At 50.6% G+C, this 25892-nt stretch overlaps 13 protein-coding genes across 13 annotated transcripts; 4 read left to right on the plus strand and 9 right to left on the minus strand.

The window, feature by feature from the left end:
* Positions 1-528: 528 nt before the first annotated feature.
* Positions 529-1531, plus strand: NECHADRAFT_75904 (uncharacterized protein; the record flags this gene model as incomplete). The annotated part of the gene is made up of 3 exons (XM_003045698.1): positions 529-558; positions 614-1033; positions 1085-1531. The coding sequence occupies 3 exons, from the start codon at positions 529-531 to the stop codon at positions 1529-1531; spliced, it is 897 nt and encodes a 298-aa protein (XP_003045744.1).
* A 96-nt stretch (positions 1532-1627) lies between these two features.
* On the minus strand, positions 1628-2287 carry NECHADRAFT_75905 (uncharacterized protein; the record flags this gene model as incomplete). The annotated part of the gene is made up of 1 exon (XM_003046264.1): positions 1628-2287. One exon carries the CDS (start codon positions 2285-2287, stop codon positions 1628-1630), a length of 660 nt encoding a protein of 219 aa, XP_003046310.1.
* Positions 2288-2979: 692 nt separating this feature from the next.
* NECHADRAFT_75906 (uncharacterized protein) lies at positions 2980-3609 on the minus strand (the record flags this gene model as incomplete). The annotated part of the gene is made up of 4 exons (XM_003046265.1): positions 2980-3109; positions 3167-3275; positions 3331-3440; positions 3497-3609. 4 exons carry the CDS (start codon positions 3607-3609, stop codon positions 2980-2982), a joined length of 462 nt encoding a protein of 153 aa, XP_003046311.1.
* A 1160-nt stretch (positions 3610-4769) lies between these two features.
* Positions 4770-6314, minus strand: NECHADRAFT_75907 (uncharacterized protein; the record flags this gene model as incomplete). The annotated part of the gene is made up of 5 exons (XM_003046266.1): positions 4770-5118; positions 5181-5573; positions 5640-5762; positions 5824-6029; positions 6096-6314. 5 exons carry the CDS (start codon positions 6312-6314, stop codon positions 4770-4772), a joined length of 1290 nt encoding a protein of 429 aa, XP_003046312.1.
* Positions 6315-8540: 2226 nt separating this feature from the next.
* NECHADRAFT_75908 (uncharacterized protein) lies at positions 8541-10031 on the plus strand (the record flags this gene model as incomplete). Its single annotated transcript, XM_003045699.1, has 5 exons — positions 8541-8830; positions 8882-8906; positions 8970-9397; positions 9427-9672; positions 9830-10031. 5 exons carry the CDS (start codon positions 8541-8543, stop codon positions 10029-10031), a joined length of 1191 nt encoding a protein of 396 aa, XP_003045745.1.
* Positions 10032-11202: 1171 nt separating this feature from the next.
* NECHADRAFT_57802 (uncharacterized protein) lies at positions 11203-12468 on the minus strand. The gene is made up of 5 exons (XM_003046267.1): positions 12269-12468; positions 12114-12218; positions 11708-12050; positions 11416-11655; positions 11203-11364 (listed from the first exon to the last, which is right to left on the minus strand). Exons 1-5 carry the CDS (start codon positions 12458-12460, stop codon positions 11324-11326), a joined length of 921 nt encoding a protein of 306 aa, XP_003046313.1. The 5' UTR covers positions 12461-12468; the 3' UTR covers positions 11203-11323.
* A 982-nt stretch (positions 12469-13450) lies between these two features.
* On the plus strand, positions 13451-15130 carry NECHADRAFT_75910 (uncharacterized protein; the record flags this gene model as incomplete). Its single annotated transcript, XM_003045700.1, has 1 exon — positions 13451-15130. The coding sequence occupies one exon, from the start codon at positions 13451-13453 to the stop codon at positions 15128-15130; it is 1680 nt and encodes a 559-aa protein (XP_003045746.1).
* Positions 15131-15515: 385 nt separating this feature from the next.
* Positions 15516-17426, minus strand: NECHADRAFT_75911 (uncharacterized protein; the record flags this gene model as incomplete). Its single annotated transcript, XM_003046268.1, has 1 exon — positions 15516-17426. One exon carries the CDS (start codon positions 17424-17426, stop codon positions 15516-15518), a length of 1911 nt encoding a protein of 636 aa, XP_003046314.1.
* A 362-nt stretch (positions 17427-17788) lies between these two features.
* On the minus strand, positions 17789-19998 carry NECHADRAFT_75912 (uncharacterized protein; the record flags this gene model as incomplete). The annotated part of the gene is made up of 3 exons (XM_003046269.1): positions 17789-18516; positions 18571-19548; positions 19641-19998. 3 exons carry the CDS (start codon positions 19996-19998, stop codon positions 17789-17791), a joined length of 2064 nt encoding a protein of 687 aa, XP_003046315.1.
* Positions 19999-20539: 541 nt separating this feature from the next.
* NECHADRAFT_33285 (uncharacterized protein) lies at positions 20540-21562 on the minus strand (the record flags this gene model as incomplete). Its single annotated transcript, XM_003046270.1, has 1 exon — positions 20540-21562. The coding sequence occupies one exon, from the start codon at positions 21560-21562 to the stop codon at positions 20540-20542; it is 1023 nt and encodes a 340-aa protein (XP_003046316.1).
* A 639-nt stretch (positions 21563-22201) lies between these two features.
* On the minus strand, positions 22202-23136 carry NECHADRAFT_34162 (uncharacterized protein; the record flags this gene model as incomplete). Its single annotated transcript, XM_003046271.1, has 2 exons — positions 22202-22904; positions 22985-23136. The coding sequence occupies 2 exons, from the start codon at positions 23134-23136 to the stop codon at positions 22202-22204; spliced, it is 855 nt and encodes a 284-aa protein (XP_003046317.1).
* A 762-nt stretch (positions 23137-23898) lies between these two features.
* Positions 23899-25066, plus strand: NECHADRAFT_34332 (uncharacterized protein; the record flags this gene model as incomplete). The annotated part of the gene is made up of 4 exons (XM_003045701.1): positions 23899-23982; positions 24043-24327; positions 24381-24734; positions 24761-25066. The coding sequence occupies 4 exons, from the start codon at positions 23899-23901 to the stop codon at positions 25064-25066; spliced, it is 1029 nt and encodes a 342-aa protein (XP_003045747.1).
* A 150-nt stretch (positions 25067-25216) lies between these two features.
* On the minus strand, positions 25217-25804 carry NECHADRAFT_19682 (uncharacterized protein; the record flags this gene model as incomplete). The annotated part of the gene is made up of 3 exons (XM_003046272.1): positions 25217-25386; positions 25475-25589; positions 25664-25804. Coding segments are annotated over 3 exons (426 nt in total), but the record flags the coding sequence as incomplete, so codon positions are not given.
* Positions 25805-25892: the final 88 nt, after the last annotated feature.

A 25892-nucleotide genomic window follows, 5' to 3' on the forward strand; every position in this document is an offset into this window, starting at 1 on the left:
TGTTGGCATGGAGTTGAACTTGAACCAGGTGGAGCCTGCGTGATTGGAGGCTATGGCCATTCTCTTATCTTCTCTTCACATGAATTTCCCCTCCATATGACGAATTTTGAAGCGAGCCTTGAATCCTACCTATCGTACCCGGTACTTTCCATGTTGCACCTCCTTCAGGATTACAACCAAGGCATCTCATAGGCAACCCAAATGATTCGACAGGACCGGGGAAAGTACATAATGACATTTATGCATTGCATGATGCTGATTCAGCCCTCCCACTTTGTGAAATTGTATGCACCTATGGCATCATGCGGTAGTGGGGATATTGATCAACGATTAGTGGATTGTGATGGTTCAATGAGGTTACGTCCTGGCATGCTCGAATGATGCCATGCTTTGAAGGTTGAGGGGAAAGCCATAAGTATGAAAGACATCTCGGGGGTCTGTTGGGAAATGTTGCAAACAACAATCCAGTATCTGCCTGCTTGAGCCGATCTATACTGTCTACCAAAGAACCGCCCATTCACAACAAACATGGCTATCCAAAAGGTCGCGGTTGTCGGGGTAAGTCGACATATACCTTGATAGACTTGTACAAGTTCATCTAACAGCCCATCAGGCCTCAGGCACTCTCGGCACCAAAGTCGTCGAGGCCCTTCTTAGCGCCGGCTTTGACGTGACAGCCATCACTCGAAATGAGTCAACAGCCACTTTTCCTGAGAAAGTCACAGTCAAGAAAGTCGATATCACCTCTGTTGATTCCGTCAAGGAGGCAATTACCGGCCAACACGCAGTCGTTTCCGCGGCAGCTACAGCAGCCGCCGGAAACCAAAAGGTCATCATTGACGCTGTCATTGCTGCCAAGGTCCCGAGGTTCATCCCCTCCGAGTTTGGAATTTCATCTCGAGAGTACCGTGATACCAAGATTGGTGGTCTACTTGCGCCCAAGATTCGCAACACTGACTATCTGATCGAACTTGCTAAGCAGCATGACTGGTTCTCCTGGACTGGAGTCTCCAACGGACTGTTCTTAGACTGGGTAGGTTTCTCAAGCCCTTTTCGCAAACAAAGTTGCTAACGACTGTTGTAGAGCATCCGAAGCGGCAGAAGCTTTGTCAACCTCAAGGACCACAAGGGCACCATCGTTGACTCAGGCAACGAGCCCTACTCCACCAGCACACTCGGCTTCATCGGCCAAGCCGTAGCCGCCGTTCTGAAGAAGCCGGACGACACGGCAAACAAGTATCTTGACATCGCTGGCGTGGTCACCACACAGAACGAAGTGTTGCGGGTCGCCGAGAAGGTGACGGGAGCCAAGTTCGAGATTTCCCATGTTAGCGGTGCCGAGCTGGAGAAGATTGGCGATGAGAAGCTTGCGAGACATGATTACAGTGCCTTTGGAGAGTACATCCAGCAATTCTTGTTTGCTGATGGGGCAGGTCACGCGCTCAAGCCTGAGAAGAGTGCTAACGTGCTTCTTGGCTTGAAACAGGAGAATCTTGAAGAGCTGATTAAGAGTATTGCAGATGAGCTATGATGGACTGAGACTAGGGTGTTCAGTATGCTAGCTAAGAAAGAGAAGTTTGAATTGAAATGGAAGGAACTGAACTGGAATGGCAGATATTCCATCAACTCAAGGCTCTTCGAGTTTTGAATCTTCAAACTGTATCGCCCCTGCGCTGACGTCGGGATAGATGTCAAACCGTCTCTGTCCACTCACTGGGATGCTCTTCCTTGTGCTAGTGATCTCATCTGGATCCAGTTCCCACTCGACAATCGCCTCCTTCTCCTCAGCTTCCACGACAACCTGCGCCATCGGGTCCACCACTAAGCTGTGACCCCAAGCAACAAGTGTGCCCCTCGTGTCTCGGGCAGGGCCACAGAGAGCGACATAAAGTTGGTTATCCAAAGCTCGAGCCTGAGCCAGTAGCCGCCAGTGTATGGATCCAGTGGCAATGGGAAAGGCGCTGGGGTAGATGAGAGCAAAGGCGCCCTTGCGAGTTGCGATGGTTGCAAGTTCTGGGAACCGAATATCGTAGCAAATTGCAACGGCTACCTTGCCATAGTCGGGCAGGTCGATTAAGCCTAGCTTATTGCCCGAGTCCAGGTACTCAGACTCATAGTAGGTCACCCTTCCCGGAATGTCCACGTCGAAGAGATGCGCCTTGCGATAGGTTGCTAACAAGTTGCCCGCTGGGTCGAAGATTAAGCTAGTGTTGTAGTGCTTCTTCGTTTGAGGGTTGAATTCTGGAATTGAACCACCAATGAGATACACTTTGTTGTCTGCGGCCATGGCTGAAAGGGCGTAGAACGTTGGAGCCTCGTCCCGTTTGGGTGGCGACGGTAGGAGTGTCTCTGCATACTCAGGGAGGTATTAGCTGCCGAAAGGGGAGTTGAAGTACTCGGGGAGAACAATAATTTTGGAGCCAGAGAAGGCGGCTTTCGCGACATGGGCGGCTGCATTCGAGAGTATCGCGGCCTTTTTTGAGCCTTCGACGGGTTGCATGAGCTGAACGCATGCCAGCTTTACAGGCTGTTTGAGAACCGGGGCACTGATCGTAGACATGGCCAAAGCAAGCGATGAGTGACGATGTATTGATGATATAAGATCTGGCAAAGAGTTTAAAGGCGGGTAGGTCAATGAGGTGATAAGGGAAGAGGGGTAGGAAGACAGTCGACTGATGCTTTCATGGTCGGAGTCTCGGGAACTGTTCCCGATCTTCATGCGGGATCCGATTGGTGACATGGTCGTACAACGGTAATGAAGACTACACAGCATCATCTCCACAACAGATGACTTGGTCACTGGATTATAACTGATTCAGCAGGAAACAAAAGGTCGCGGCCACGAAAGAGTAGTTCTTAGTGTCGAGACTATCTAAAGAGGGACGGGAGTACATGAGGAATAGCCAAGACACGGTCTAGAGATGGAGTGCCGCACATGACACGTTCTCCAAAATCTCAAGTCACAATGCTTCAATAACTTCAAACCTTGGTGAGCTTGAAGGCCTGGTTGTTGCCACCGTGGCCGGGCCAGACAAGAATGGCAGTGCCATTGGCCTTGTCACCGCCCGAAAGATCCAGGTAGCCGTTAGGGTACTTGACGTTGCGGAGTCTAAGTTGTGTATGCAGTCAGTAGGTGCTTATATCCAATCATCTGATGCTGTCTTACCTGACGATGGAGCCATTGTCGATGTTATCGACGGGTCCTCCCTCGAGGTACCACTGGGAAGCAGCATCCCACACGTCATTCTTGCCAAGCTGGACCTTGTTCTGGAGATCTATCAAACTTGAGTCAGTACCGAACCAACCTAGTTCTTACTGGAGAGCACTTACCTTTGGCGTAGAGAACGTACTTGGTAGCAGTGTTCTTGACCACCACACGAGTCTCGAAGCCTGGGACAGAGTAGAACTCCCAGATCTGGTTGGTGTTGCCCTGTTGGGCGCTTTAGATGGCATAGATGTCAGTAGTCGCAAAGGGCTGACGTTGATGTGAACTCACAAGCCGATAACGGCGGGGTCCTGGCCACCGCCGGCGTTCTGGTCAACGAAGCTGCCGGCGCCCTGGACCTGGAGAGTGGCCTTGAAGCGGTAGACGGGATCGTTGGAAGGCATTTTGAGGGTTTGAGGCTTGAAGAGAAGTGGTTGATGGTTTGAAGTTTGGAGTGTGAGCTGATGAGGAATGAAAGATATTTAGGAGGAGATGCTTGGGCTTTTATAGACCTCAAGGTGCTCAACAGATGCAAAGAGTCACGACAAGACCCCCTCATCCGCCATTTCTCGGCGATGGCTCATTATTGTCTGCAATGATGACAAGAAGCCATCAGCCAGCCACAACGGCAAAAAACACAGTCACGAAGATGGCTCATGAAAGCCCAATGGTCTCACGATCAAGTGCCGAGAAGGTCTGGACCTTGGCCCATTCGCAGTCGTGAGCGCGGCCAGAAATGAGGCCATCCAGGTCTCATGGGGAAAGTAAGCGCTAGACGTGATGCAGGCGGTTTGCCGAGGGCTATAGACATCAGGGCTGAGACATACAAGAACCCGGTCTGAGTCCCGTCTGGCTGAAGAACCAAAAGCTGAATTATCAAAACCCTGCATCATCGCGGGGTTGAGAGACATGCATGAGTTGCGGGACCTTTATTGTCTCAGCAGGATATTTGGACTTCCTTCGTTAATTGCGCCATCGTCTTCACGCTGCTCACTCCTGGGGTGGCCACGCTCTAGAGACTGAAGAACAAGCCTATCAGATCGTTCTAGTCTTTCTAAAGACTGACAGACACGTTGAGGCACACGTGCACACATATTCGCTGGCGGATGTGGTGACCTCGGTGGCAAGCCACTCATCTGACATTATTGGACACGACTGGCTCGTAGAGTTGGTAGACAAAGTACTTAGCTCCTCACCGTTAGTAGACATGCAGCTTATCTGACAAAGATTTCGAGTTTGCTTCAGCATCAGAAAGGGGTCAATGTGTGCGTCATGCGTCTATATCAACTCAATCGGTAGTCGAGTCGGAGACTCTGCTGGTGTAGCATCCATAACAACTACGACAGACCCCTTAGTTGGACTGTATTTGGCAAGTCACGGTATGAATGTAGCTGAAGAGATGTGAAGGAATGGCTCGAGTTAACCTATGAAACCAGAATTTACATGTAGCTGTAGAGGTGTAAAGGAATGACCTGGGCTACCCATCTAGGTAGACTCTGCACCTTTCAGATCACAACAAGCTGATTCCAGATTGCTTTCCTACTTTCACAACCAAGGAAAGCCCCTAAGCGCTGACAATCTCGCCCATAACAGCCAGCACGTTGGCGGATGCACGAACGTTCTCGGCATTGATGGTGAGGACACCAGAGCTGGAGTCCCAAGTGTTGCCATGGGACCCGTTCTCCTTAGAAGAGGAGCCGGTGGCACCAATGTTGAATCCAAAGATCCTGACACCGCCGCCACCTTGGACCGTCTTCTTGTAGTCCTTGTCGAAGGCTGTCTTGGCATCGCCTCCGAACGTGATCTTCATGCTCACACCCCGGGCGACCAGCATCTGGGTAGGGCGCACCTTCTTGAACATGGCCGGGGGCTTGGCCTCCAGCTTGGCGATGAGGCCATTGACATCGACGTTCCTATGCATCACGTTAGATCATGGATTGTGAAGAAGGACAGAAGAAGGCATCGTCGGACTTACCAGGCACCGGGCTGGAAGGAGATCGTCTGGTAGTGGTCGATCGTGATGGTGACACTGACGTCCTTGGCGTTGGAGCTCATGTCAAAGCTGGAGTGCTCGACCTTTCCGCCTCCACTGGCATAGAACTCAAACACCGGGAATCGGCTAAAGGAAGCATTTCCCTGTGCCTCGGTGAAACCAATGTCCTTGTAAGAGGCACTCTCGCCAGTGGATAGGTTGACCTGGAATGTGGACGCGTCCTGGTTTGTGTTGCCGACCCAACCATCGAGGAGAGCTGCATAGTTCACGTTGAGGGAGTACTGAGGTACATATTGGGTGTTGAGGGGGTCCGGGAGGATAGGCTTTCCGGAAGCATCGTAGACCACCGATTGAATGCTGGCCTTCATGTTGTATCTGCGATTTTGGTTTTGTCAGATCTCAGTTCTGTCATATGAATCAACGCCAACAGTCAAAACATACCCGTTCAATTCGGTCAGTATGTTCTGTCCATTGGCAGCCTGCTTCATCGCGTTGGCCAGCAGAGCAGAGCCAGAGCCGCCAATGGCATTGGTTCGCATCTGGACTTCGTTGGCAGCGCCCTCCCTATTCATGTCAAGGTAAGTACATGTTCGCGAATCAGTCGGATTGGTATGAATTCACGTACCAGTTCTGCACAGCAACCAGGTAAGCGGTGGCATTCAGAGGAGCCCACTGAGCGAAAGACTTGGGCTTGTCCGGGTTATCATCGCGCTTGAAGTCTAGAATGGCCTCATCATAGGCCGCATCCTTCTCCTTCTTGTAGATAGCCAGCCTCTCCTTGGCTTTGTTCAGTCTGTCCCATGCGTCGGGAGAGTTGTCACCTCCCTTGCCCTGTAGGAGATCATATCAGTAACTTCCCTCACGACTCACATGTCTTCACACTTGAGAAATACGAACCGGAGTTAGGGTTTGCAAGGTCTGGTTGAGAGCTTCAGAGTAGCGAGTGACCTTGTTGGTGACCCAGTTGGGGTTCTCAGGATCCAGTAAGTAGTCGGCAAACTGGTAAACTCCCCAGTCGGTGCACACGGCCGGAATGTCCTTGCCACCGGAGATGCCGGCAGTGTTGTTGGCCGCGACGTAGACTCTGGTGTTCTCGCTCACCGGGCTGCTGACCATGGATGTCCTTGACCGCGGAGGCATAGGCCTTCCAGAAGAGCTGGTTTTCATCAGACATGGTGGTGGTTTTGTTTGGAGTTCTTGAAAGAAAGAATTGGGTATGAGGGTTCTGAGTATGAGAGTGATGTGCTGGCTCAGGAGTTGTTGGTGAGTGATGGATCGAGGAAACCTTCACGGGGTTTACTGCCCCTATTTATACCCAGGCAGAGCTTGGGCAATGTATAGTTCTCCCAGACGATCTTCGGGCTCAGTTAACCCATCGAGGGCCGGGCTGATTCTCCCAGACTATTGACTCCTCTTTGTCTACATGCGCCCTGAAGAGTCCCATCCGTTGGCCAGAGCCCCAACTTTCGGCCTTTCCACGATATTAACAAGTAGCAAGTACATGCTGCATGCTGTACAGTATCATAGGACTCCAAGTATAATCGAGATTGATAAACGCCGACATTGACATATCTCTCTAGGCCGCGTAATACTTCTGAAGTCGTCGAGACATGTTGGACTGTCAATCGCCTCTTAAAAAAATAACTAATAGTTTAGTTAGTTCGATGTAAGGTTCTGGGTCCGAGCGTTGAAGAGATAATGCAGTCCCAGCAGTAGGAAAGGGCTATAATCCTCACCTCATGGGAGCTGTTTTGAGACATGCTTGAACGTCTATCACTTACTAGAGATTGATCATCCTCTGGGTAACAAAAAATAGAGACTCACGCTACCAAATTACAACTACTTAATTGACTTTAATCACCGATCTCACCACTTTTTGTTCAGAGTAAAACTGCTGAAAAATTATGTCTTCCCAAAGAATAGCTCTTAGAGTATTATCTGGTATTGTTAAATGAATTGGCATAGTGTTGTTGGTGTTATGGTTATCTCGAACCTGTTGAGCTAGTCTCGTGTTCCTTGTTACCCCCTGAATCTGATAGCTGGCTGGTGGATTGCAATGTCTCAGAGCCCTGGGTGCACTACAGGGATCCAGGAGATGGTGAAACAATGACAACAAGAAAGGGCTAGAATCGTCCTCTGATGGCTAGCTGAGGATCGACAGCGGGAACATATCCTCGACCGGCCTTCTTGCCAAAAACGATTCTGTCCGCAGATGCAGCTTTACCTCAGCCAGCTGCTGTAGGTTCTTCCAAAACGAACTTGGCCGTGATAATAGAGAGGCGCTAACCGGAAAATTGAGACATGACGATTGAACCCTTCTCCCTGACCATTCGGTTTTCAGCAATACACCAATACGTGACATCATTACACGCGCCAATGCTTGTTTTCTTCGTCATTAACCACACGCATATGATCGACTGGTAGATGATAGAATCATAAGAACTATCGTTGGATATGTGGTCCTAGAAACGGCCTTCTCGCCCACTTATCCCATTGATGGCCAGGCTTCAACTACAACCAAAAAGATACATTATGAGCACGTCATAGTATTATCTCCCAATCCTAACACAGTGATTATTCTTTTAGTCTTTCTGCTACCTGCAGCAGAAGCCTCAGTGGTCCTAGACACCACTCAGCCAAGCTTGTCCATCGGCTGCCACTAGGCTCTGGCCCGCCAAGAGGCTCGGCGGGCCGAGCCTTATTGCGGGGTAGTAAGTTAGGGAACAATAGCGCCCGCAACGAGCCAATCCATATTGCCACCATTTGAGACAGCATCGATAGCTCTGACATTTAGCACCAACTCAGGCAGCCACTATCACATATTGTTTCCGTAACAAGAGACCGGATGTAGAGCACCTGTGCTAGTAAGATCAGCGTCAACTCAGGGAACCACATACGTAACAGGAGATGCGATGCAGTCGTAACGCTCAGTCAACGTCCAGTCATGTTCTTGGTCTCATCCCTGCCTAGATAGGGGCTGATCTTGGAGATCTTGGAGATCTTGGAAGGGGAGAAGGAGGGCGCGCTTAAGACTCCAGGCCACGAATGGGCAATCGTATTCGCGTCGGCTTACCCGTACATGTGTGAAAAGAAAGGAACCCCGCTCCATGGCACTCCGTTCTCGGCCCTGCTTGTGAACCGACAACGTACGAAGTGCGCTTGCCTTTCACACTGGGATGGATGTCGTATTTCCTATCCGATCTAACAGAATCAGTTCCGCTACAGTATATGGCCAATTCCCCTATCTAAGTTGGAGTCGCATAGCCCATGTCCAATTCCGCACGTCCCGCGGCAACAGCCACGGGAGGAGACGACGGCGATACCATGCAGCCCACTACCCTCATGGCCGCTAGAAGAGGGAGCTTCTCACTACTGGCGAGCGGAGGGTCCAGACTTGTCTGGAAGGCCTATGCTCTTGCGCTACAAACCCACATGACAACACAAGACGACCTTGACAACTCCTCCAAGGCCATCTTTGTAGCTGCTCCAGGTTTGTATGACATCCCTGCGGGTGAGGTTGCTCCTCAAGAGATCACCAATGCTCGTCTTTTCCGCCGAGCCGACCCTTTACAGGATACTCGATCCCCATTCTACAGTGATGATGGTTATAGCTACTTCGATACCCGCCGCAAGTATGTATTCCTTCTATAGTCGAAGGTTTCCATCCAGCTGATCCAGTCCAGATACCTCGAGAATATCCACGACGATGTATGTGTTTCTTTCCTACCCCGGTCTGAGATTCTCACAAACGACGTGCTTACTATGGACTAGGCCGTGAATCATTCCGACGTCTGTGGCTCCATCTCGAAGCTCCGTTCAGATGTCCAGCAGGCACAGGACAGAACTGCAGAAGCATATTTAAGGAATCTTGATCTATACCACAAAAGCATAGCTATCGCAGGGTCGGGACTGGCCAGCTTCGAGGCCTGGGCTGACAAGTTCGGGGTATACTATGCTTGGGCAAAGAGCGAACAGGATCGGCTCGAGGGGGAACACAAACTTGCCTCGGCTAGAACATCTAGCAGTGTTGGACTGGCAGTAGCCGCATTCGATCTGGCACAGGACACTTCGACATTAAGACTATGGCAAGGCATCACCTTCACGGCTTCTACCGATACTGATGATCGTTACACAGGAGCAATATGCCATGTGCGGACATGGAAATACCATCTTCAATGGGACATGCACAATCTCCCTTCGTGGTTCCTCCTGAGAAGGTCTATTATAGACCACTGTACTCAATCAACGGGGTTGACCGGAGAGTTGACTCTTGGGTCGACGCCCGAGATGGAGGCCGCGAAGAGGTCCGCTTAGATCTCGACATTGCAGGTGCCAAGAAGACTCCTTGGGTCAACCTTGGGTTCCCGAATTTGGATACCGATCCTTCATACGACACCAATTTGGACAGCCCCGACGTGAAGCTCTCACTCAAGGCTGGAGGCCTACAAGCTTTTGATGTTGATCGGGGGTTTTGGTAAGCTTTCATCAACCCTTTTGGTGGCCCTACTAATGGCAGTGCCGTATGAAAGGGATGTAAGTGCTGCGGCGAGATCCCAGCTAGGATCGGTTGCCGGTATTGAGCCACGCTCCAGCAGACTAATGAAGATCACGAGAATCTTGTTGGGATACAGGGTCGAGATCAGAATTACAGATACGCACGGCCTGAAGACTGTAGTTCCCGACGCTTTGCTCAGCAGTGATGGCGGAGAAAAGAGTATCTTGGGAATGCATACTGGCCAATGCACCGTTGACGAGGATGATGGAGAAGTTGTTGTCGCCAGTGCTCCCAGTGGATTTCCTGCTGTGCTGGCCGTACTGGGACGAGAGATTTAGAGGTTATTCTTCTTGTTTTTGAATGAGGTTTGGTCTCAATTGATCAGGTTCCATGAACTTTTACAAAATAGCTGTATACGAAGCCAAATTCCAAAACAATGTGCAGCATTAGTGAGTCGGATTACATTTCTAAACGGGTCCAAAATCTTAATATTTACCCCCAACTTCTCAAACCTCCCTAAATATTAACTGCTGCCATTAAGGATCAGAATGCGGCGTAAGAGCGGGAAAAGAAGTGAGTATTGGAAACGTGACAGAATGGTTGATCGCCCGTCAACTACATCGAATGTCTGCAAGTCACTTTGCTGCCCAATCTTGATCCTCGCTCGAGCATCGATTAGATAGCCGTGTCGAATTGCCGAGACAAATTCTACAAGTGCTGGCTTACACAGCATTCAATGGCTATCAAACAAGGATACAAAAAGAGCGGTCAAACCTGATGGCTGGCTGAAGTGGAACTCGGTGAGGCTCTGAGCGGAAAATGATCCATCACTAAACTTGGAACTGTCCGCCCTATAGCGCAGGGGCCATGAGATTCCATGGCATGGATCGTGGCTTATCACAACAGCCAGCCACCGACAACCAGTCATAGCCAAAGTTCGTCTCTGCAAGAAACAAGCCACTTACAACGGGCGCTTCCATATCTGTGAGCTTGCATCAGACGCGTAAGGCAATCCAAGACATTGGCCTTGACTACGCCCATTTGCTTACGTGCAGTTCATCAAGGGACGTTCAGCTTAGCCACCGCACCTTGTTGAACAATTTAGGCTTTCCCTCCGAGACATGTTAACGTTTACGAATAGGAATGTCGTATAAGACCAAGCGCTATGCATGAACCACGGGGGCAATGTGGAGAAGTCACTATTGGTTCGGGTGCATTAGCTCACTTCGAGCAAAGATTGGAAGAGCTTGGCTAGCTGGAGGCCTATCACCAGGTAATACTACGAATCACTGGGTTGCAACGTGCATGATTGCGTAACGCGTCTAATCAGATGGTTTGAAAATGCTGAAAGGTTTGAAAGACTGGAGAATAGGCTGAGAATTACATCGTATACGTGTGATGAGGATGCAAGTTGCAGTCTGCAGGGATGGCATAGAACCATGCGAAGTGTATCTTGGCAATGGCAAGTCGGGTATCACAGAAGAAAGTCTTCTTGGCGGAGGAAACAAGCCAGGAAAAAGGCGAAGTACCTTGTAGCTCTATCCTACAACTTGAATGGGACTTTGACATAGCACCCAAACCATCGCTGTACCACACTGTTGAACCTCTTTCAGACTGGTTGCTCCGAGTCTCATTTCGCCCCCGGCTTAACCGCATATACCTTGAATGATCCTGTTAAGGGTCAGCGAGCATCTTTATTAAGAAGAACTTGTACATTCTTACCTGCCCATTCGTTAAAGTCGGTGATACCAAGCTGTTTGGTCAGTCTGCTGGCTTCGTCGGCCATTACACTCTGGTGGCATGACTCCTGCTCAGTGCTGGAACTGTGTCTGATCTCTTGACTGCAGCAAGAGGAGACCTCGTCTTGCGGCTTGGAAGCATCTGTCCCGCAACACAGTGGCTTGTCGTCGGCTGCGCTCCAGTACACGTTCAAATCACTGTTGCTGTCCACGATGACAATGTCTCAAGGACGGATCAGCCTCTATCACTCCGTTCTGGGGGGGATATGACTGACCTTGGAACCCTGCGTTCCTCAGAAACGCGTCGTACTCGCTGACCTGGCTGGCCCCCGAAATGCACCCGACGTATAGAGACATGTCTTTCTTCATCTCATCTGTTAACTCCTTACGCGCGAGGATATCACTGATGGCAACTCGGCCACCAGGCTTGAGTAGTCGGAACATTTCATTGAACGCCAGTTGCTTTTCTTCGGCGGGGACAAGGTTGATGACGCAGTTGCTTATGATGCAGTCGGCGATGTTGTCAGGTACTGGGATGGATGTGATGGGACTCTCGATGAACTCGGCGCTTGAGGCGTCGACGCGAGATTTGTTGGCATTCGCCTTGTCAATCATGTTCTGTTGGGTCGCATTAGACACATAATTGACTTTGCTCAAAGAGTCAAAACCCAGGCACCTTACCTTGTTCATGTCAATTCCAATAGCCCTACCCGTAAGGCCAACCTTCTTCGCTGCTGTAAACACATCGAGGCCAGCGCCAGACCCAAGATCGATGACTGTTTCGCCCTTTTGCCCATCAGTCGAAACAACACGCCGTCACGAGTGAATATACACACCTCTCTCAGCCTCGCAATTGCCGTGGGGTTGCCGCAGCTCAGACCAAGGTTCGCGCCCTCAGGGATGCTAGCCAGGTCTTGTTCCGAGTATCCGAAGGCCTTGGCCACGGTCTGCTCATAGCGGCCGGTATTACTCTTAACGATTGAGCCGTACCGGTTGTTGACTTGGTCATAGATCTCTTTGGACTCCATTGGGACCGTGAAAGTTGTTGATTTGGAAGACAGGGGATGCACTGCGATGCCAATGAGATATTTTTTTACCGGAAGTCCTTGATTTGTCATCGCTTGAATCTGAGTTTGTTTCTTTTACAGCCAACGCAGTGAGAGCAGTCATACGGGCGAGTGTACCAGATACATGCCCACGGGTCCTACGCCACTGCCGATCCAAAGTGTCACGTTTACAAAAGCCCAAGTCGATCTGACACCATTTTTGATCCGTTACCCCAAGATAAATGCAACAGGCTGTGACCATCAGTGCTATCCATATCAACGATAGCGACTCGCCATAGCCGTTGGTATGTGTCAACAAGATTAGCCCCGCGAGTCAGGAGGCTTTTCTGCTAATAAATTTAAACATATTCCAGTCCGCCATTGAGGCCTATGACGCTGATCTGGGCAGTCCAAATAGACTTCCATGCCAGTGCTAATTAGCTGACGGGCCATCTCATTAATACGCCCGCCTTACGCTCCAAGTGCCAACCGAATACGACGGGATACGCCAAGGAAAGCAGTTCGGAGTTATGACCGTCGCTAATCCCGGGCACGGATATCCACCAACTCGCTTCATTAATAAAAGTACAGCCTGTTCAGGCACCCATTTTTCTCTCAGTCCAAAAGGCTCGGCGAGCGCTTCGGAGCGGCCTGGCGGAAACAGGCACCCATTTAGCAAGGAATCCCCCTACTTTTTGGATGCCTATTGCCCCATTTCCTAGAGCGAAGATGAGGCTGAAGCGCGTGTTGCCGCGTAACTGAGGCGAGAAACCGTTGGCCATTGCGCAACGGATTCGCTTGGTCAAAAAAGTGTTGGCCAAGTTTCGGTCGGAAACAGCAATCTCGTCTCATCCGCATTGACTGACTGCTGTGCGGTACCTATATAGCTAAGAAAGTCCGCCCGTATGATTGAGTTCCATCCAACCCCACGGACACTGTTCTGACCTTGTGTAGACCCCCCTTCTCTGCAGGATGCATCCACCAACGTGGTCCTCTCTTTTCTCAGCAATCGCATTTGCAAATCTATCAACTTCTCAATACACGGCTCCCAGCTATGCGAACTTTTCAGGACCCGACGGTCAACCAGTGGACCTGGGCTATCTTCAGGTTCAAGGAACTCGACTGACCTCATCAGCCGTACCCATCAACGCGTGGCTAGGCATCCGATATGGTGCAGCGCCCACTGGAGATCGACGCTTCAAACCCCCAGTAGGCATTGAGACTGCAGAGTCTGGAGGAGAGTCCACCTTTGACGCGACTACTTTTGGTCCCATCTGTTATCAAGGGTGGCCTGGGTGGTCTCCAGAAAGCCCCGAGGCGAAAGAATTCCAAGCAGCCAGCAATCACTTTGGAAACCGTCAAGAGAGCGAAGACTGTCTACTATTGGACATCTATGCTCCGGGCGAGCCCGTGTCTGAGAGTCTTCCTGTACTGGTCATCATTCATGGAGGAGGCTACGTGGCGGGAGGCAGCACAACTATACCATCCCCAGCTTTCATGGCTGCAGCACCAGGCCAGTTCATCGTGGTAAACATTCAATACCGCCTATCTGGTTTTGGGTTTCTTGGCGGCGCAGGAAACGGGACACTTAATGCCGGGCTACACGATCAGCGACTCGCTCTGGAATGGATTCAACGTCACATTGCTTCGTTTGGTGGTGACCCAAACCAAGTCACTATCAGCGGCGGATCAGCTGGTGGCGGTTCAGTCTTTCACCAACTCATATGGAACGGCGGAGAGGAGAATCCCCCCTATCGAGCTGCGATAGCCGAGTATCCTTGGGTACCGACCATCTTCAGCCCTAGCCAGCTTGAACAGCAGTATCAAGAGGTTTTGTCTGCTTCAAACTGTAGCGATCTTTCCTGTCTACAAGGCTTGTCCGCAGACGAGTACAACCGTGCCCAGAACAAGGCCCTCTTATCTGCCAATACTCTGTATGGAATGTTTTATTTCTCACCTGCAATCGATGGACACTACATCCAGGACTTTCCAACACGAGAGGCAGAGGCTGGGCATTTCGCCAAGGTTCCCATTTTGACGACGCGAGACGGAAACGAGGGCTTCGCGTTTACTCCTCAAGATATCACCACTGAAGCACAGTATCAAGATCGCGTACAGCAACTTTTCAACGGTGGTGCGAACTTCTTTGGCCGACTCCAAGACTATTACCCCCCTGAAGCAGTTGGCCCATTCGCGTACAAGACCACACAGCAAAGGGCCGAGTTCGTCACCGGAGATGCGTTTATCCAGTGTCCATCCTACCGTCTCGCCAGTTCTGCCGCCGAGGCCTTTTCTTTGGCTGATCCTCATGGTGCTCAACCTGTGTACAAGCTCATCTATGGGTATCCGACTTACGATACTGCCTACCACGGAGCTTATACTTACTTGGTTTTCCCAACTCAAGCCATTTCTGCAAATGATACCTCTGTGGGGGCAGAGATTGGTCGAAAACTACAGCAGTACTACTCGTCGTTCATCATCAACGGTGACCCTAACATTGAGCTTTCATCATTAGACGTTAAATGGCCCGAGTACGGCTCATCCAGCGAGATTCTATACATCAACTCGAGCACGCCAATTCAGATGAAGGATATTGATGCTGATGGACGCTGTGACTTTTTGCTCTCTAGAGTGTCCGTCATGGCCAACTGATTGAGCGTGTATGGCTCATGGTAACCCACCGTTCCCCTTATCTTCTTCCTGATATTCACTGTCTTGAAGTATATTTCATCTTCTTCATAAAATGCTCTTGAATCATCGGGATAGAGATTTAGCCTTAGATATTACTTATTAACCAGCTGCTCATATAACCACGTCTTGGTATATTTATCTTTGTTTTGACCCAATTCGTGATATAAGGTAGCCATAACTCGGCTGAATATCTGTGCATTTTTGCAGCATCAAGCGCAATGGGTGCCCTCCCGTTGGGGGTGAGATAGTGCCACTCTTCGTACATGGGCCAGGAACTATTCAAACAGTGAAGTCATTGTTAACTACTGTCATTTTCGTGTTTAGGTATCTTGTGTCGTCATTCACTCTAGCTGCGTCGATCGGGGCCGCCGTACCGCCGTGGTGCTTCCAAGCCCTGTCCTGTAAAACTCCGCCCACTAACTAGCAACATGCCAGATGATGGGGAGTTAGGAGACGCCCAGTCTCGCTTCCTGGGCTTCTCGACGGATGTGGAGGGTACTCGAGAGCTCGCCAACTCTTCCGACGGATCCAGGAGTTTATCCAAGTCCGCATCAACAGAATCATCGTCCACCCCGTTAACACTCCCACCTCCTCCCTTCCACGTGTCCAAATTCAACGAACTAGCGATTTTGAGTTTCTCGAGAACTTCTTCCAAGTTCCTATTTTTACTTTCCTTCACCCTTCTCAGTGTCCCTGCCCCCCTTGCGCGAGTGAAGAGCGAGCTCAGGCCCACTCCCCGGGTTGGCCTAACGTCACATTTGTCAAGGAAGAGCTCCATGAATTGAGCGACATTTTCGAGCTGAACTCCAAAGCCGCCGGTTCCATCGGCAGCTATGGTCAATCCTTGGAAGACACTAGGCACACGCTGTCGGACCTCACTCACTGGTTTGGCATAATACACTCTACCCACAACTGTCCAGGAATTTTGCCGAGTGACCTGACATGCGAGACAAACATTGGAAGTTTCAAACCCAAACTCATACAAGTCAAGGTACGCATCGTGTTCGTTTGCACCGCGTGGAAGATGAACCTCGGCCCCTGAGTCTGCCGTGAAAATTGTCGCCCCAGTCGTCTCTAGTTGTCTGTGAAACGGCCATTTCCCGCGACGGGAACATCGCAAGGATATCGCCAAGGGTTGGTGAACCCACTTGAAGAAGCTGGGAGACCTCTGAGACTCTACCTCAAGGCTGGACTCCAACTGATGGTGCGGCCACGTCAATTCCATGGCCTCGGCGGTCAGACGCGCAAACTCAATGCGGGAGTTCAGTTTGACTGCCCCCTTTCCTCCCCAGGCAACAAGGGAAAAGAATGTCTCCTCCTTGGTCCTGTGGTACTCGGCATTGTATCCGCGCTCGAACGTGACCTCAGTTGCTATGCCCAACAAAGCAAATATCCGATCCCGGCCGTCCTCACAACCGGAATCTTTGTAACGCTGATAGAGGGTTGCGAAAGATTCCCTATGGGTCGGCCAGCGCCTCTGCGAGCGAATGAGCCCGTACATAGTGCTGTGGAAGAGTTCGCTTGTCGCACAGTGTCGCTTTGTTTGCTCGCCATTCTGTCCAACTCCTTTGTCTTCAGCCAACGGAGCCCACAGGTCCGAAGTCCATGCCGTGACATGGTGCGGAGGGGACTTGCACGCTGCAGCGAATGTTGACCACGGAACCACTTCGCTTCCGCAAAAGATCTCGACGTCTCGTGCCACTGTGATTTCCTGGACGATCCAGATTCTTGTCCAGTACCTCCGTTTGGAGAGGTTAACGATGCCTTGCCACACTGTCGCTCGATCTGCTGAGTAGGCAGCTCTAGATGCATTGTCGTTGCAAGTGCTTAATATGCGGATGGTGCGAAGGGTCATGTCGCTGTTGTCGCGCGCTTCGCCTAGCCACACTAGGACAGACTGGGCTTTGCGGTAGATCTGGTTCATCAACTGAACTTGGTGACTGCGCTCGTAGTCATTGGCCTGGTCGATGCAGATGGAGTCGCACCACAGGTAGCCATGCGAGGCATGCACTTTGAGACGGGATAAAAAGTTGAACAGATTCGATCGAATTGTTGTTGGCTGGCCCATCACATGGATAAGCGCCAAAGGAGATTTTGGTCCCCATTCGTATGAGAGCGCGTGATAATTGGGAGCCGTGTTGATGTCAAAAGTATTGACAGTGCAATGTATTTCGTCGTTGGAAGACCCTGGTACTATACGTAGGAGCCGGATATGGGTCTTGCCTGGTAGCAAAGGGTGCGTGGTATAGATGGACATGGTTAAATTTGGTGGCTGTGAATATAAAGAAAGTTGAGTTGATGGATCTTTGTGAGGGGGCGAGATATGACCTTAGATGAATGGCGAGGAACAGTGGTAGATCATGTTGGTTGAAATGGTCGCCTGCTCGTACGGGGCTGTGCTCTTAAGTGGAAAATGGATGCCTTGCAGAAAGCCCAACGGGCGCCTTTGGATGCCTTGCAGGGCGAAGCGTGTTTTAAGCCATCAGATTGGATCTCACTTATCTAACTGAACTACACCCTTGTTTCTTAAAAGCCTTCATGCTGTAGATAGCAGGGGCGCTATAATAGTTACTTATTCTTATTTCTCGGAGCTGACAGTTTCTTATTTAATCTAAAGTCTTATACAAGTCTAACTCGCCTGGGCTCGAGATTGTTAAAGAATGATAGACCTCCGGATCTGAAAGGTTTCGAAAGAAACGTTCCAACCCGATAGTACTCGTCTGGATTCCCCGTGGGGTGAATGAGTAACCCATATGCCGTTCTATTAGCTGGATCCTCAACCTCCTCGCTCGTCCACTCCGGGGCACTGGTTGACTCGGAATCGGATGACGCATGGCTATAAGCCACTTCGTGATCGTCTCCAAGTGTCAAGGAGCTGTCGGAAAGCCTCGATGAGAAGTAGTTTGCATCTGAATTCCGTCGTATCGTGCTCCCAATTAGCAAGAAACTGATAGGAGTGACGAGTTCGGGGATCTCCGATGCCGCGAAGAAGTCCTCAACAATGCAGTCGGTCTTGATGTGGGCGAAATACTCCCCATCCAACCGAACAGCGTCTTGCGGTGCGGAAAATGCCGGGTAGACCTGTCTGTATACTATCTTCCGAGTTCCGACGTACACCTTGGCCGTCATGTTCAGTGCGCCATGGCTCACTTCACCAAACACGGTTGAGCCGCGAGGGGTGATGTTGGGCACTAGATCCGTGTATTCAGGTCGGCAATCAGCCATTAGAGTTGGATGATTCAAGTCGAACCAGAAGTAGCGGCGTAGACTAGCCCAGCTCCACGAGGGAGCAAGATAGGGAGAGGGGTTTTCCAGTCTTTGTAGGAGGGCCTCGTAACTGATTTCGTCTGCGACCATCAAAGTCTAGTTGAGGTCCCGATGGAGATTGTTCTTCCATAGACCGGCCAGATACTCGTCGTCCAGCTCTTTCTGGAATAGAGCTGCGAGGCCAGCAACCGCAGGGAGAAGATCCGTTTCCCGAGTGAAATGGGCCCTGTCAGGGTTGAGCTGGGCAATGGTTTCATCCCACTCTTCGTAGGTCCGGAGTTTGTCGTCGGGAGTAAGCTTATCGCGGCCAAGCATGCGGAAATCTGCATCATATGTATCCTGATTCCTTCCCATCGATTCACTAAATGATGGACACTTGAAGTGAATGTTTCTTTTGGAAAACATCAGCAGGCGGGTTGCCGTGATGCGTTCCTGGAATGTCCATCCTCTCTCAAGCCAGGGGCTGATGACGAGCTCTTCTCCGGTGGAAGCCTTGTAGAGGGGAGAGTACACGGCAAAGGCGAGAGCGTTGTTGCTGGGGTGGGGGTTCAGAGGGATGATGACTCGGTCGGTTTTCTGGAGGTATCCTTGCTCGCAGTTCAGGGAGGCAGCGGCGGCAACTGTGACGTACGCATTGCCATAAATACGCTCCATGACTGCGCACTGCTTCTCCCAGTCTGTAGACACATCCTGTAGGATGCACAAAGCATCAACCCAAAGAAACGGGATAGACAAGGCCCTGGCCAGGCTCACAGAGTCCTGAATTACCTGTGGCAAGAGGGGCTCTGGGATTGTCTCCAGATGCTGCGAGAGATTGAGGCTGGTTGTCTTCAGTTGCTTACTAGCATGTGGCTCAGGACCCCAACAGTACGTGAGGGCGATATAATGCGGGATCTCTAAGTCTGACTTGGCCATATCTTTAGTAAGGACCAATCGGAGTCGATCTGGTTCAACCTCAATGAGTCGGTCGGGGATGAAGGCTCTTTGCGGATTAATGTGATCATGAGACACGCATGAATCCATCTTAGACTTCATCCAGCGTACAGTGTCTTCACTGATGTGGGATAGAGGCGGTCGGAGTCCATGTGACAACGTGTTGTCATCCTCGACTGCTGTGACAGGACAGTCAAGATGAATGTCTTCCTGGTCGTCTGTTGGGTCTCTGTCAGCGGCCGTTGCAATATTAAGCGTTAATAGTTCGTACCATGTCTGAGTTTGATGCGAATAGCCCTCAATCCATACCCATGAGCATCGTCTGGACCGAAAACATGGTGGAGTGATAGACGGACGGTTGTCTCTGACGAAATAGTCGGTGGTTTGTCTTCAATGTCCCACCAAAAGATAATTCGCTTGAAAAAGGCACATGATTCGCAATCAGAACCATCAAAGACCTCGTACAAGCTGCTAGGAGTCCGCTCGGCTTCCCAGTCCAGGTCAGTCTCTCGTTCTTGGTTCTCGGGGCCTGCAGGGATGCCATCCACTGGTGTGTCTACCAGCTGCAGCACGGCGCAGCGGCCACAAAGTTTGGTAAACGGCTGGCCAGTATCGATCGAGGTCGCCATATGTAACTTTCTTGAGCTTTAACCTATCTTCTTCTGTAGTGCTGACGTGGTGGTTGTCAGAACTTCAGAAGAGGAGATAAGGCCTCATTCAGCTCCCACGTGACGTCCCAAGGCGGGGGCGTCAATATCCTGCCATTGGGCACTTCCGACGAGCTTGAAATGCAGCAGTTTGAAGCAAGTAGATTTGTTGTACTTCCATATTATCAAGGAAAGTACGAAAGGGTTTTTTGAGTTGCTTCCCACTGAAGACTTGCTCAAAAAGATAAGGCTTATATAAGTATTTTCATATTGACCCCTTTCATCCTACCTTTCCCATCCCTTTAGGAGCCCAAGGTGCTCAGCTTAGGAGGTATTGTATCAGTCTCCTGAACTTAGGATTATTCTTCGCGTGTGGTTATTATGATGCTATAAGCATGTTTGTAGGGAGATGGAAAGTTATAAAACTGCTTTCAGACGCATTTCTAGTCCGACTTTAATTTAAACTGCACTGGACTGCCTCCACCATCACTCTTCCCTCGTTCCCTTTCCAAATTCAGACACTTTAATCAACTGTTACCACTACCTTTCCAATATGCTGATTGCTCTCGAGATAGCGATGCGCCTCAGCAATATCTTTAAACGTAAAGGTCTTATCCACGATGGGCCTTAGCGACCCGTTTGCCACACCATCAAGCACAAACTCTACCATCTTGGCGCGCTTCTCTGCGTTCAATAGTGTCTGAAACACGGCTGTAAACTTGATGGTTGCGAACTTGGCCATGCCCTTCAGCGGGTCGATCGTGGCCGGGGCCAGGTCTAGAACACCGTAGATAAGGATCATGCCGTTGACTGCAACCGCATCGAGCAATTCGCTGACACCTTTGCCGGCAATCGGGTCGTAGATGACGCGGCAGCCGACGCCGCCGGTGATGCGTGCCACTTCCGTGGCTATATCCTGCTCATCCGTCACGATGATATGTTTGATTCCGAGCGACTTCAGTGCAGCGACCTTGGACTGACTTCTGGTTGTACAGATCGGGATGGCATCTAGAGATTTGGCAATCTGGGCCGCCGCAATTCCCACCGACGACGTCGCCGCCGTGAGCAGAACGTACTCGCCCTTTTGCAGCTTGGCCGTGTCAACCATGCTGTTCCAGGCTGTGCTGTACTGCATCCATAAAGCAGCGCCATCAACAAACGACATGTCGTTGGGCATCTTCACCGCCATCTCGGCCGGCACATAAGCCTTCTCGCCATACACGGCGCATTCGTGGCCTGTCATCTCGGCAGCGAAACCCGGAACGCTCGTGAACCCTGGGATGGTGGCCACGTGATCCCCGATGGCGAACCCAGTGATGCCTTGGCCGATGGCCAGGACTGTCCCAGCGCATTCCGACCCGAGCATTGCAGGAAGTGATTTGGGGGGGCCGAAGCCACCGGCACGGAAGAAGACTTCCATGCGGTTTATCCCTATGGCGTTGACCTTCAACAGTAGCTCACCAGGTGCTGGATCCTCGAAGGCAACCTCGTCGATCTGCAGCACCTCTGGCCCGCCCAGTTGGTGGAATATCGCTACCTTTGACATCGTTGAACGTTGTTTTGGCGTTGGGAGTTGGGAAGAATGGGGATTCCTCTGTTGTACGGTCCGTAGATATACGAGGGGTAGTCGTCTGGAATGGAGGATGGGGAGGAAGGATGATAGGGAAAATTGGAATAAGTGGAGTCCCGCACCCTTTATATCTATAGGCCCCTTTTCACGTTTGATCGGCATATGGATATGAAGCCACGTAGAGTGCTGTTTCTTCACACTCAGTGTTAGCATGTCTCCGAGGCTGGAGGAACAAAATGCTTGATAAGCACTCGCCTACTCACCTCACTACAGTGGAGGCAGGAGGTGTCTCCCGTTCTCACGTAAGTAAACTTCAACGCCGTAGAGTTACCGGTATTCATGCACCAGCAAGGCCCATGTTTCGTTTCATGTTTTTAGACTCTGCGGAGTTTGATAGAATCGGGGATGCGGGCTGATGACAGCTGCATAAATACACTAGCCTAATCATCCCGTTATTTCCTTGGAGGACACTACCTAGACTGTAGAGTTTAGCGTTGACCTGTGACCGGGTAGTGATGTGGGTCGTTGATTAGAAATGATGTCTGGATTTCACTTTATATTGCTACTTGCGATGCCGTCAAGTCCGGCACTACTCTGATTTGCCGTCTGAAAGGCTCATGTGGGAAGGCTAAACAGCGGCTTCTCGCCCCGTCGGGCTCGCCACTCATTGGTAGAACGTAGAAGGCTCCAACAGCCAGTCAAGGTCCAGCCCCAGGCTCTGGCAAAGGCTTCTGTTACTTCCCAATTTTTTGGATCCCAAGATTCCCCCCAAATAAGCATGCCTGGGTCATGGTCTGGAATGCGTCCACGAACGGCGTGACAGAGCTCTTCCTCATTGAAGCAGTTTAAGCCTCGTCGGAACAAATTGTCACGCATCTCGGGAAAAGGGAGAAGATCAATCCATGGGTGGTGTAATGTGGAGCATTGAAGATCTGTTGGTCGTAGCCCGTCTGGAAGTTGTGTTGAAGTTCGGTGTCGATGATAGTTTGGCGAATTAAACGGAGACAGATCGTTGTGGCCCATTTCCCTAGACGAGACACCCAGGGTGTCCATGTTGGCCAGCAAAGCTCGGATGAAGTTGAACTGGGATAGTATCGGCAAGATTGTAACTCGTGGAGAGTGTATTATGTAGAGCTGCTGTGCAAACGCCTCGAAACGTTGGAGGATCATCCCATCATGCTCTGGTTCGGCATTAAGAACACCGAGTTTCTCAATAGCGACGGTTACGGCTCTTATGTTAGAGTCCTCGTATCTCCAGTGTGCCAGAGAGCTGGAATTTTCGGGAGCTGGAATACGCTGTTGGCCTTTGGTACCGTGACTGTCACCTTGGCCAAGTTCCCTTCGTCTCCTCAATCCTGCATAGCGTTAGCTTTCACGCTGAAACATGTCTAGATCAACCATCGCGCCATACTGAGGATTCTTTGGTTACGGCGATTTTGGACCCTCCTTCTTTCTTTCGTATCCGATATGCCCGACCAATCGTCCTCATACCTGACCCATCTATCCGCGATGCGGTCTTGTTGGGAGCCAGCACGGCTGAGGTAGGCCATACTTGATTGATGCAGGGTGAGGTGGTGAACCATTCGAGGATGACCAACGCTACAATACTCAGGCTGGTTCAAATGTAGGTTGATGACAGCGGCAGACGGTGCTTGAGGATTAATAATAGGAGCAGTTTTTCTCATCGTTTCATGGAGTTACCTCCGCGCGATAATCGGCTGATCTTGCCCACTTGAGGCTAGCGTATGTAGCTGTCATCAACCTGCATTAGTGGCAAAGCTTGTCGTCTTTCCCCTGTATTCGGCGAGTTTCTTATGTGGATGGCGAAGAAGATAAAGACCAAAGGTCTATAGACACCGAACAAAGAGTAAAGGCTAAGGATAGCTGTGACGAACGGACAGAATGGTTAGATACCTAAGCGGCGGACGAATCACGGGCGAATCATGGGCGGGCGAACATTAATCAACGTTGCTTTTGGGTAGTGCTAGCTTCTAATTGTAGCTCTAACCATCTCGGGTTTGAAATGCGGACATAATGCCCGCATCCTATCCTTTGTGCACGAGTCATATGAGAAGGCTCAGCTGTTTCTACGAAGTTCATCTCGGTCATGGCGGTGTGGCCAGTGCATATCTCATGCTCAATCTTGCTTTGTAACGTTAACACCCACGGACGGAGTCCGTCAAGACCCCGGTAGCTCAAGGGCAACCATCGTGGTCAAATGTGTATAAATAGTGAAATACGCTGACCCAAAACTTATTATCAAGGCATCAATCATCTAAGCAAAGATTCATCCCCCACCGTATCCCACGAATATGAAGGTCGCAATTGTTGGCGCAACAGGCCAGACAGGCTCCGTCATTGTCAAGGCCCTTCTCGAGTCAACGACGCCGAAATTTGTGAGGAACCTAAATCCTCCGCCTGCCTTTTGAGCTGAGATACTGACGCCTTCAACTCAGGAAGTCACAGCCCTCACAAGGCCGTCGTCGTTGCAGAAACCTCAAGTTCTTGAGCTAGCCGAGAAAGGGGTCAACATTGTCGCTGCCGACCTCGCGGGCTCCGAGGAAGAATTGAAGAAAGTGCTTACAGGTATTGAGGTCGTAATCTCGACCATCTATGGAGCCAGTGTGACGGCCGAGATACCCCTTATCAATGCCGCCAAGGCTGTAGGTGTTCAACGATACGTGCCCTGTTTCTTTGCAACTGTTGCACCACCTACAGGCGCTCTTCGACTTCGCGAACTGGTACGCAAAAGAATTAGCATCTTTTTTTAGAATGACCTAACATGAGCTTGCAGAAAGAGGAGACTCTCAATCATATCAAGAAGATCAAGCTCCCATACACTATTATCGACGTTGGCTGGTGGTATCAGGTCAATCTTCCCCGGCTCCCATCCGGCCGCATCGACTATGCAGTCATGGAAACCAATGATGGCATTGCAATCGACGGGAACGTGCCGGTAGCGTTTACCGACCTGCGCGACGTTGGGCCATATACTGCCCGAATCATCTCCGATCCTCGAACCCTGAATCGCATGGTCTTTGCATACAACGAAGTCTTGACCTTTAACCAGGTGTACGATATAGCTGAGAGAGTGAGCGGTGAGAAGCTCCATCGTAAATATGCAAGTCTATCTGCTATCTTTGGGTTAGTCTGATGAGCTAACTTGATACAAAGGTCCCTGCTGCGGAAGTCGAAGCTCAAGTCCGCGAATGGGAAGAAAAGAACCCAGCCCCCGATTCAGTCGACTTCGTAACGTTGTCGCAGCTGCAGTACTGGCATTCTTGTTGTGTCCGTGGAGACAATACTCCTGAAAATGCCCAGTACCTCGGATACCTACTCGCTAAGGATCTCTATCCCGAGTTCGTCGGAATTACGCTGGAGACTTACGCCAGGGACCTTCTCGAAGGAAAGGGGAAGAAAGTGTATGAGCATATTCTGGACCTGCCATCCATCAAAGCTGCCAACAAGGCCCTGCAATGATGGGTTGACAAAGGTTTGTAAATGGGCAGAATCGCCTGCCATATCAGTGTAGTTTCAACTTTATTCATGATCTTTTAAAACACGCCCTACTGTCCATGCTCATACAGCTCAGTTTTCCGTTCTCCATAGGTACACAGGTTATTTGGCAGACCAAAAGCAAGGGTCATACTCGTCCATCCACTCGACAAATTTGTCGCCCGCCGTGGCCCAGCCCTTGATTCCCCCCTGTAAAACTACACTTTCCATCTCGTTGTCCCCGCAGCTGGCGATATAGTCACTAAACCAGCCCGCAGCTCGCGGACCGCGGCCGCGTGATGAGGCTAGCGAGATGGGGTTAGAGTCCACTATCTCCCAAAATTGCCTCTCGAAAGACCATAAGCTGGCCTCGCTGGAGGTAATAGTACTCACAACAATACCAAATGACCTTGCGCAGACCTCTAGCCTTGAACATGTCATAAAGTCTTGGGATTGAAGGGTACAGGCTTTGGGCCGGGAGATTGATGGAGCCACGGATCGTGCCGCCCTTGAAGTCTCTCAAGTCAGCGCCATCGTGACAATAGCTAAGTGATAGATAGCAGAGACCGAGTTCAGGCTCACCTCATGATCATTCCGTCGTAAATCGACGAGCAAAAAGTCCGCACCGGCCACATCGCCAACTTGCTTCATCAGCTCGAGAAGCTGCTCACGCGTCAAGCTTCCTGGCTGATGCTCTGGAGCTGGATACTTGGCATGCCACGGAACTATACTGGCCTGCTGTTGTGAAGCCATTGTGGCGTTGGTGACTGCTGGGTCGGCCTTTAGGACACCACCAACAAGCTCGGCGAAG

This window comes from Fusarium vanettenii (assembly GCF_000151355.1).
Source record: "Fusarium vanettenii 77-13-4 chromosome 2 genomic scaffold NECHAsca_18_chr2_1_0, whole genome shotgun sequence".
Taxonomy (NCBI): Eukaryota; Fungi; Ascomycota; class Sordariomycetes; order Hypocreales; family Nectriaceae; genus Fusarium; species Fusarium vanettenii.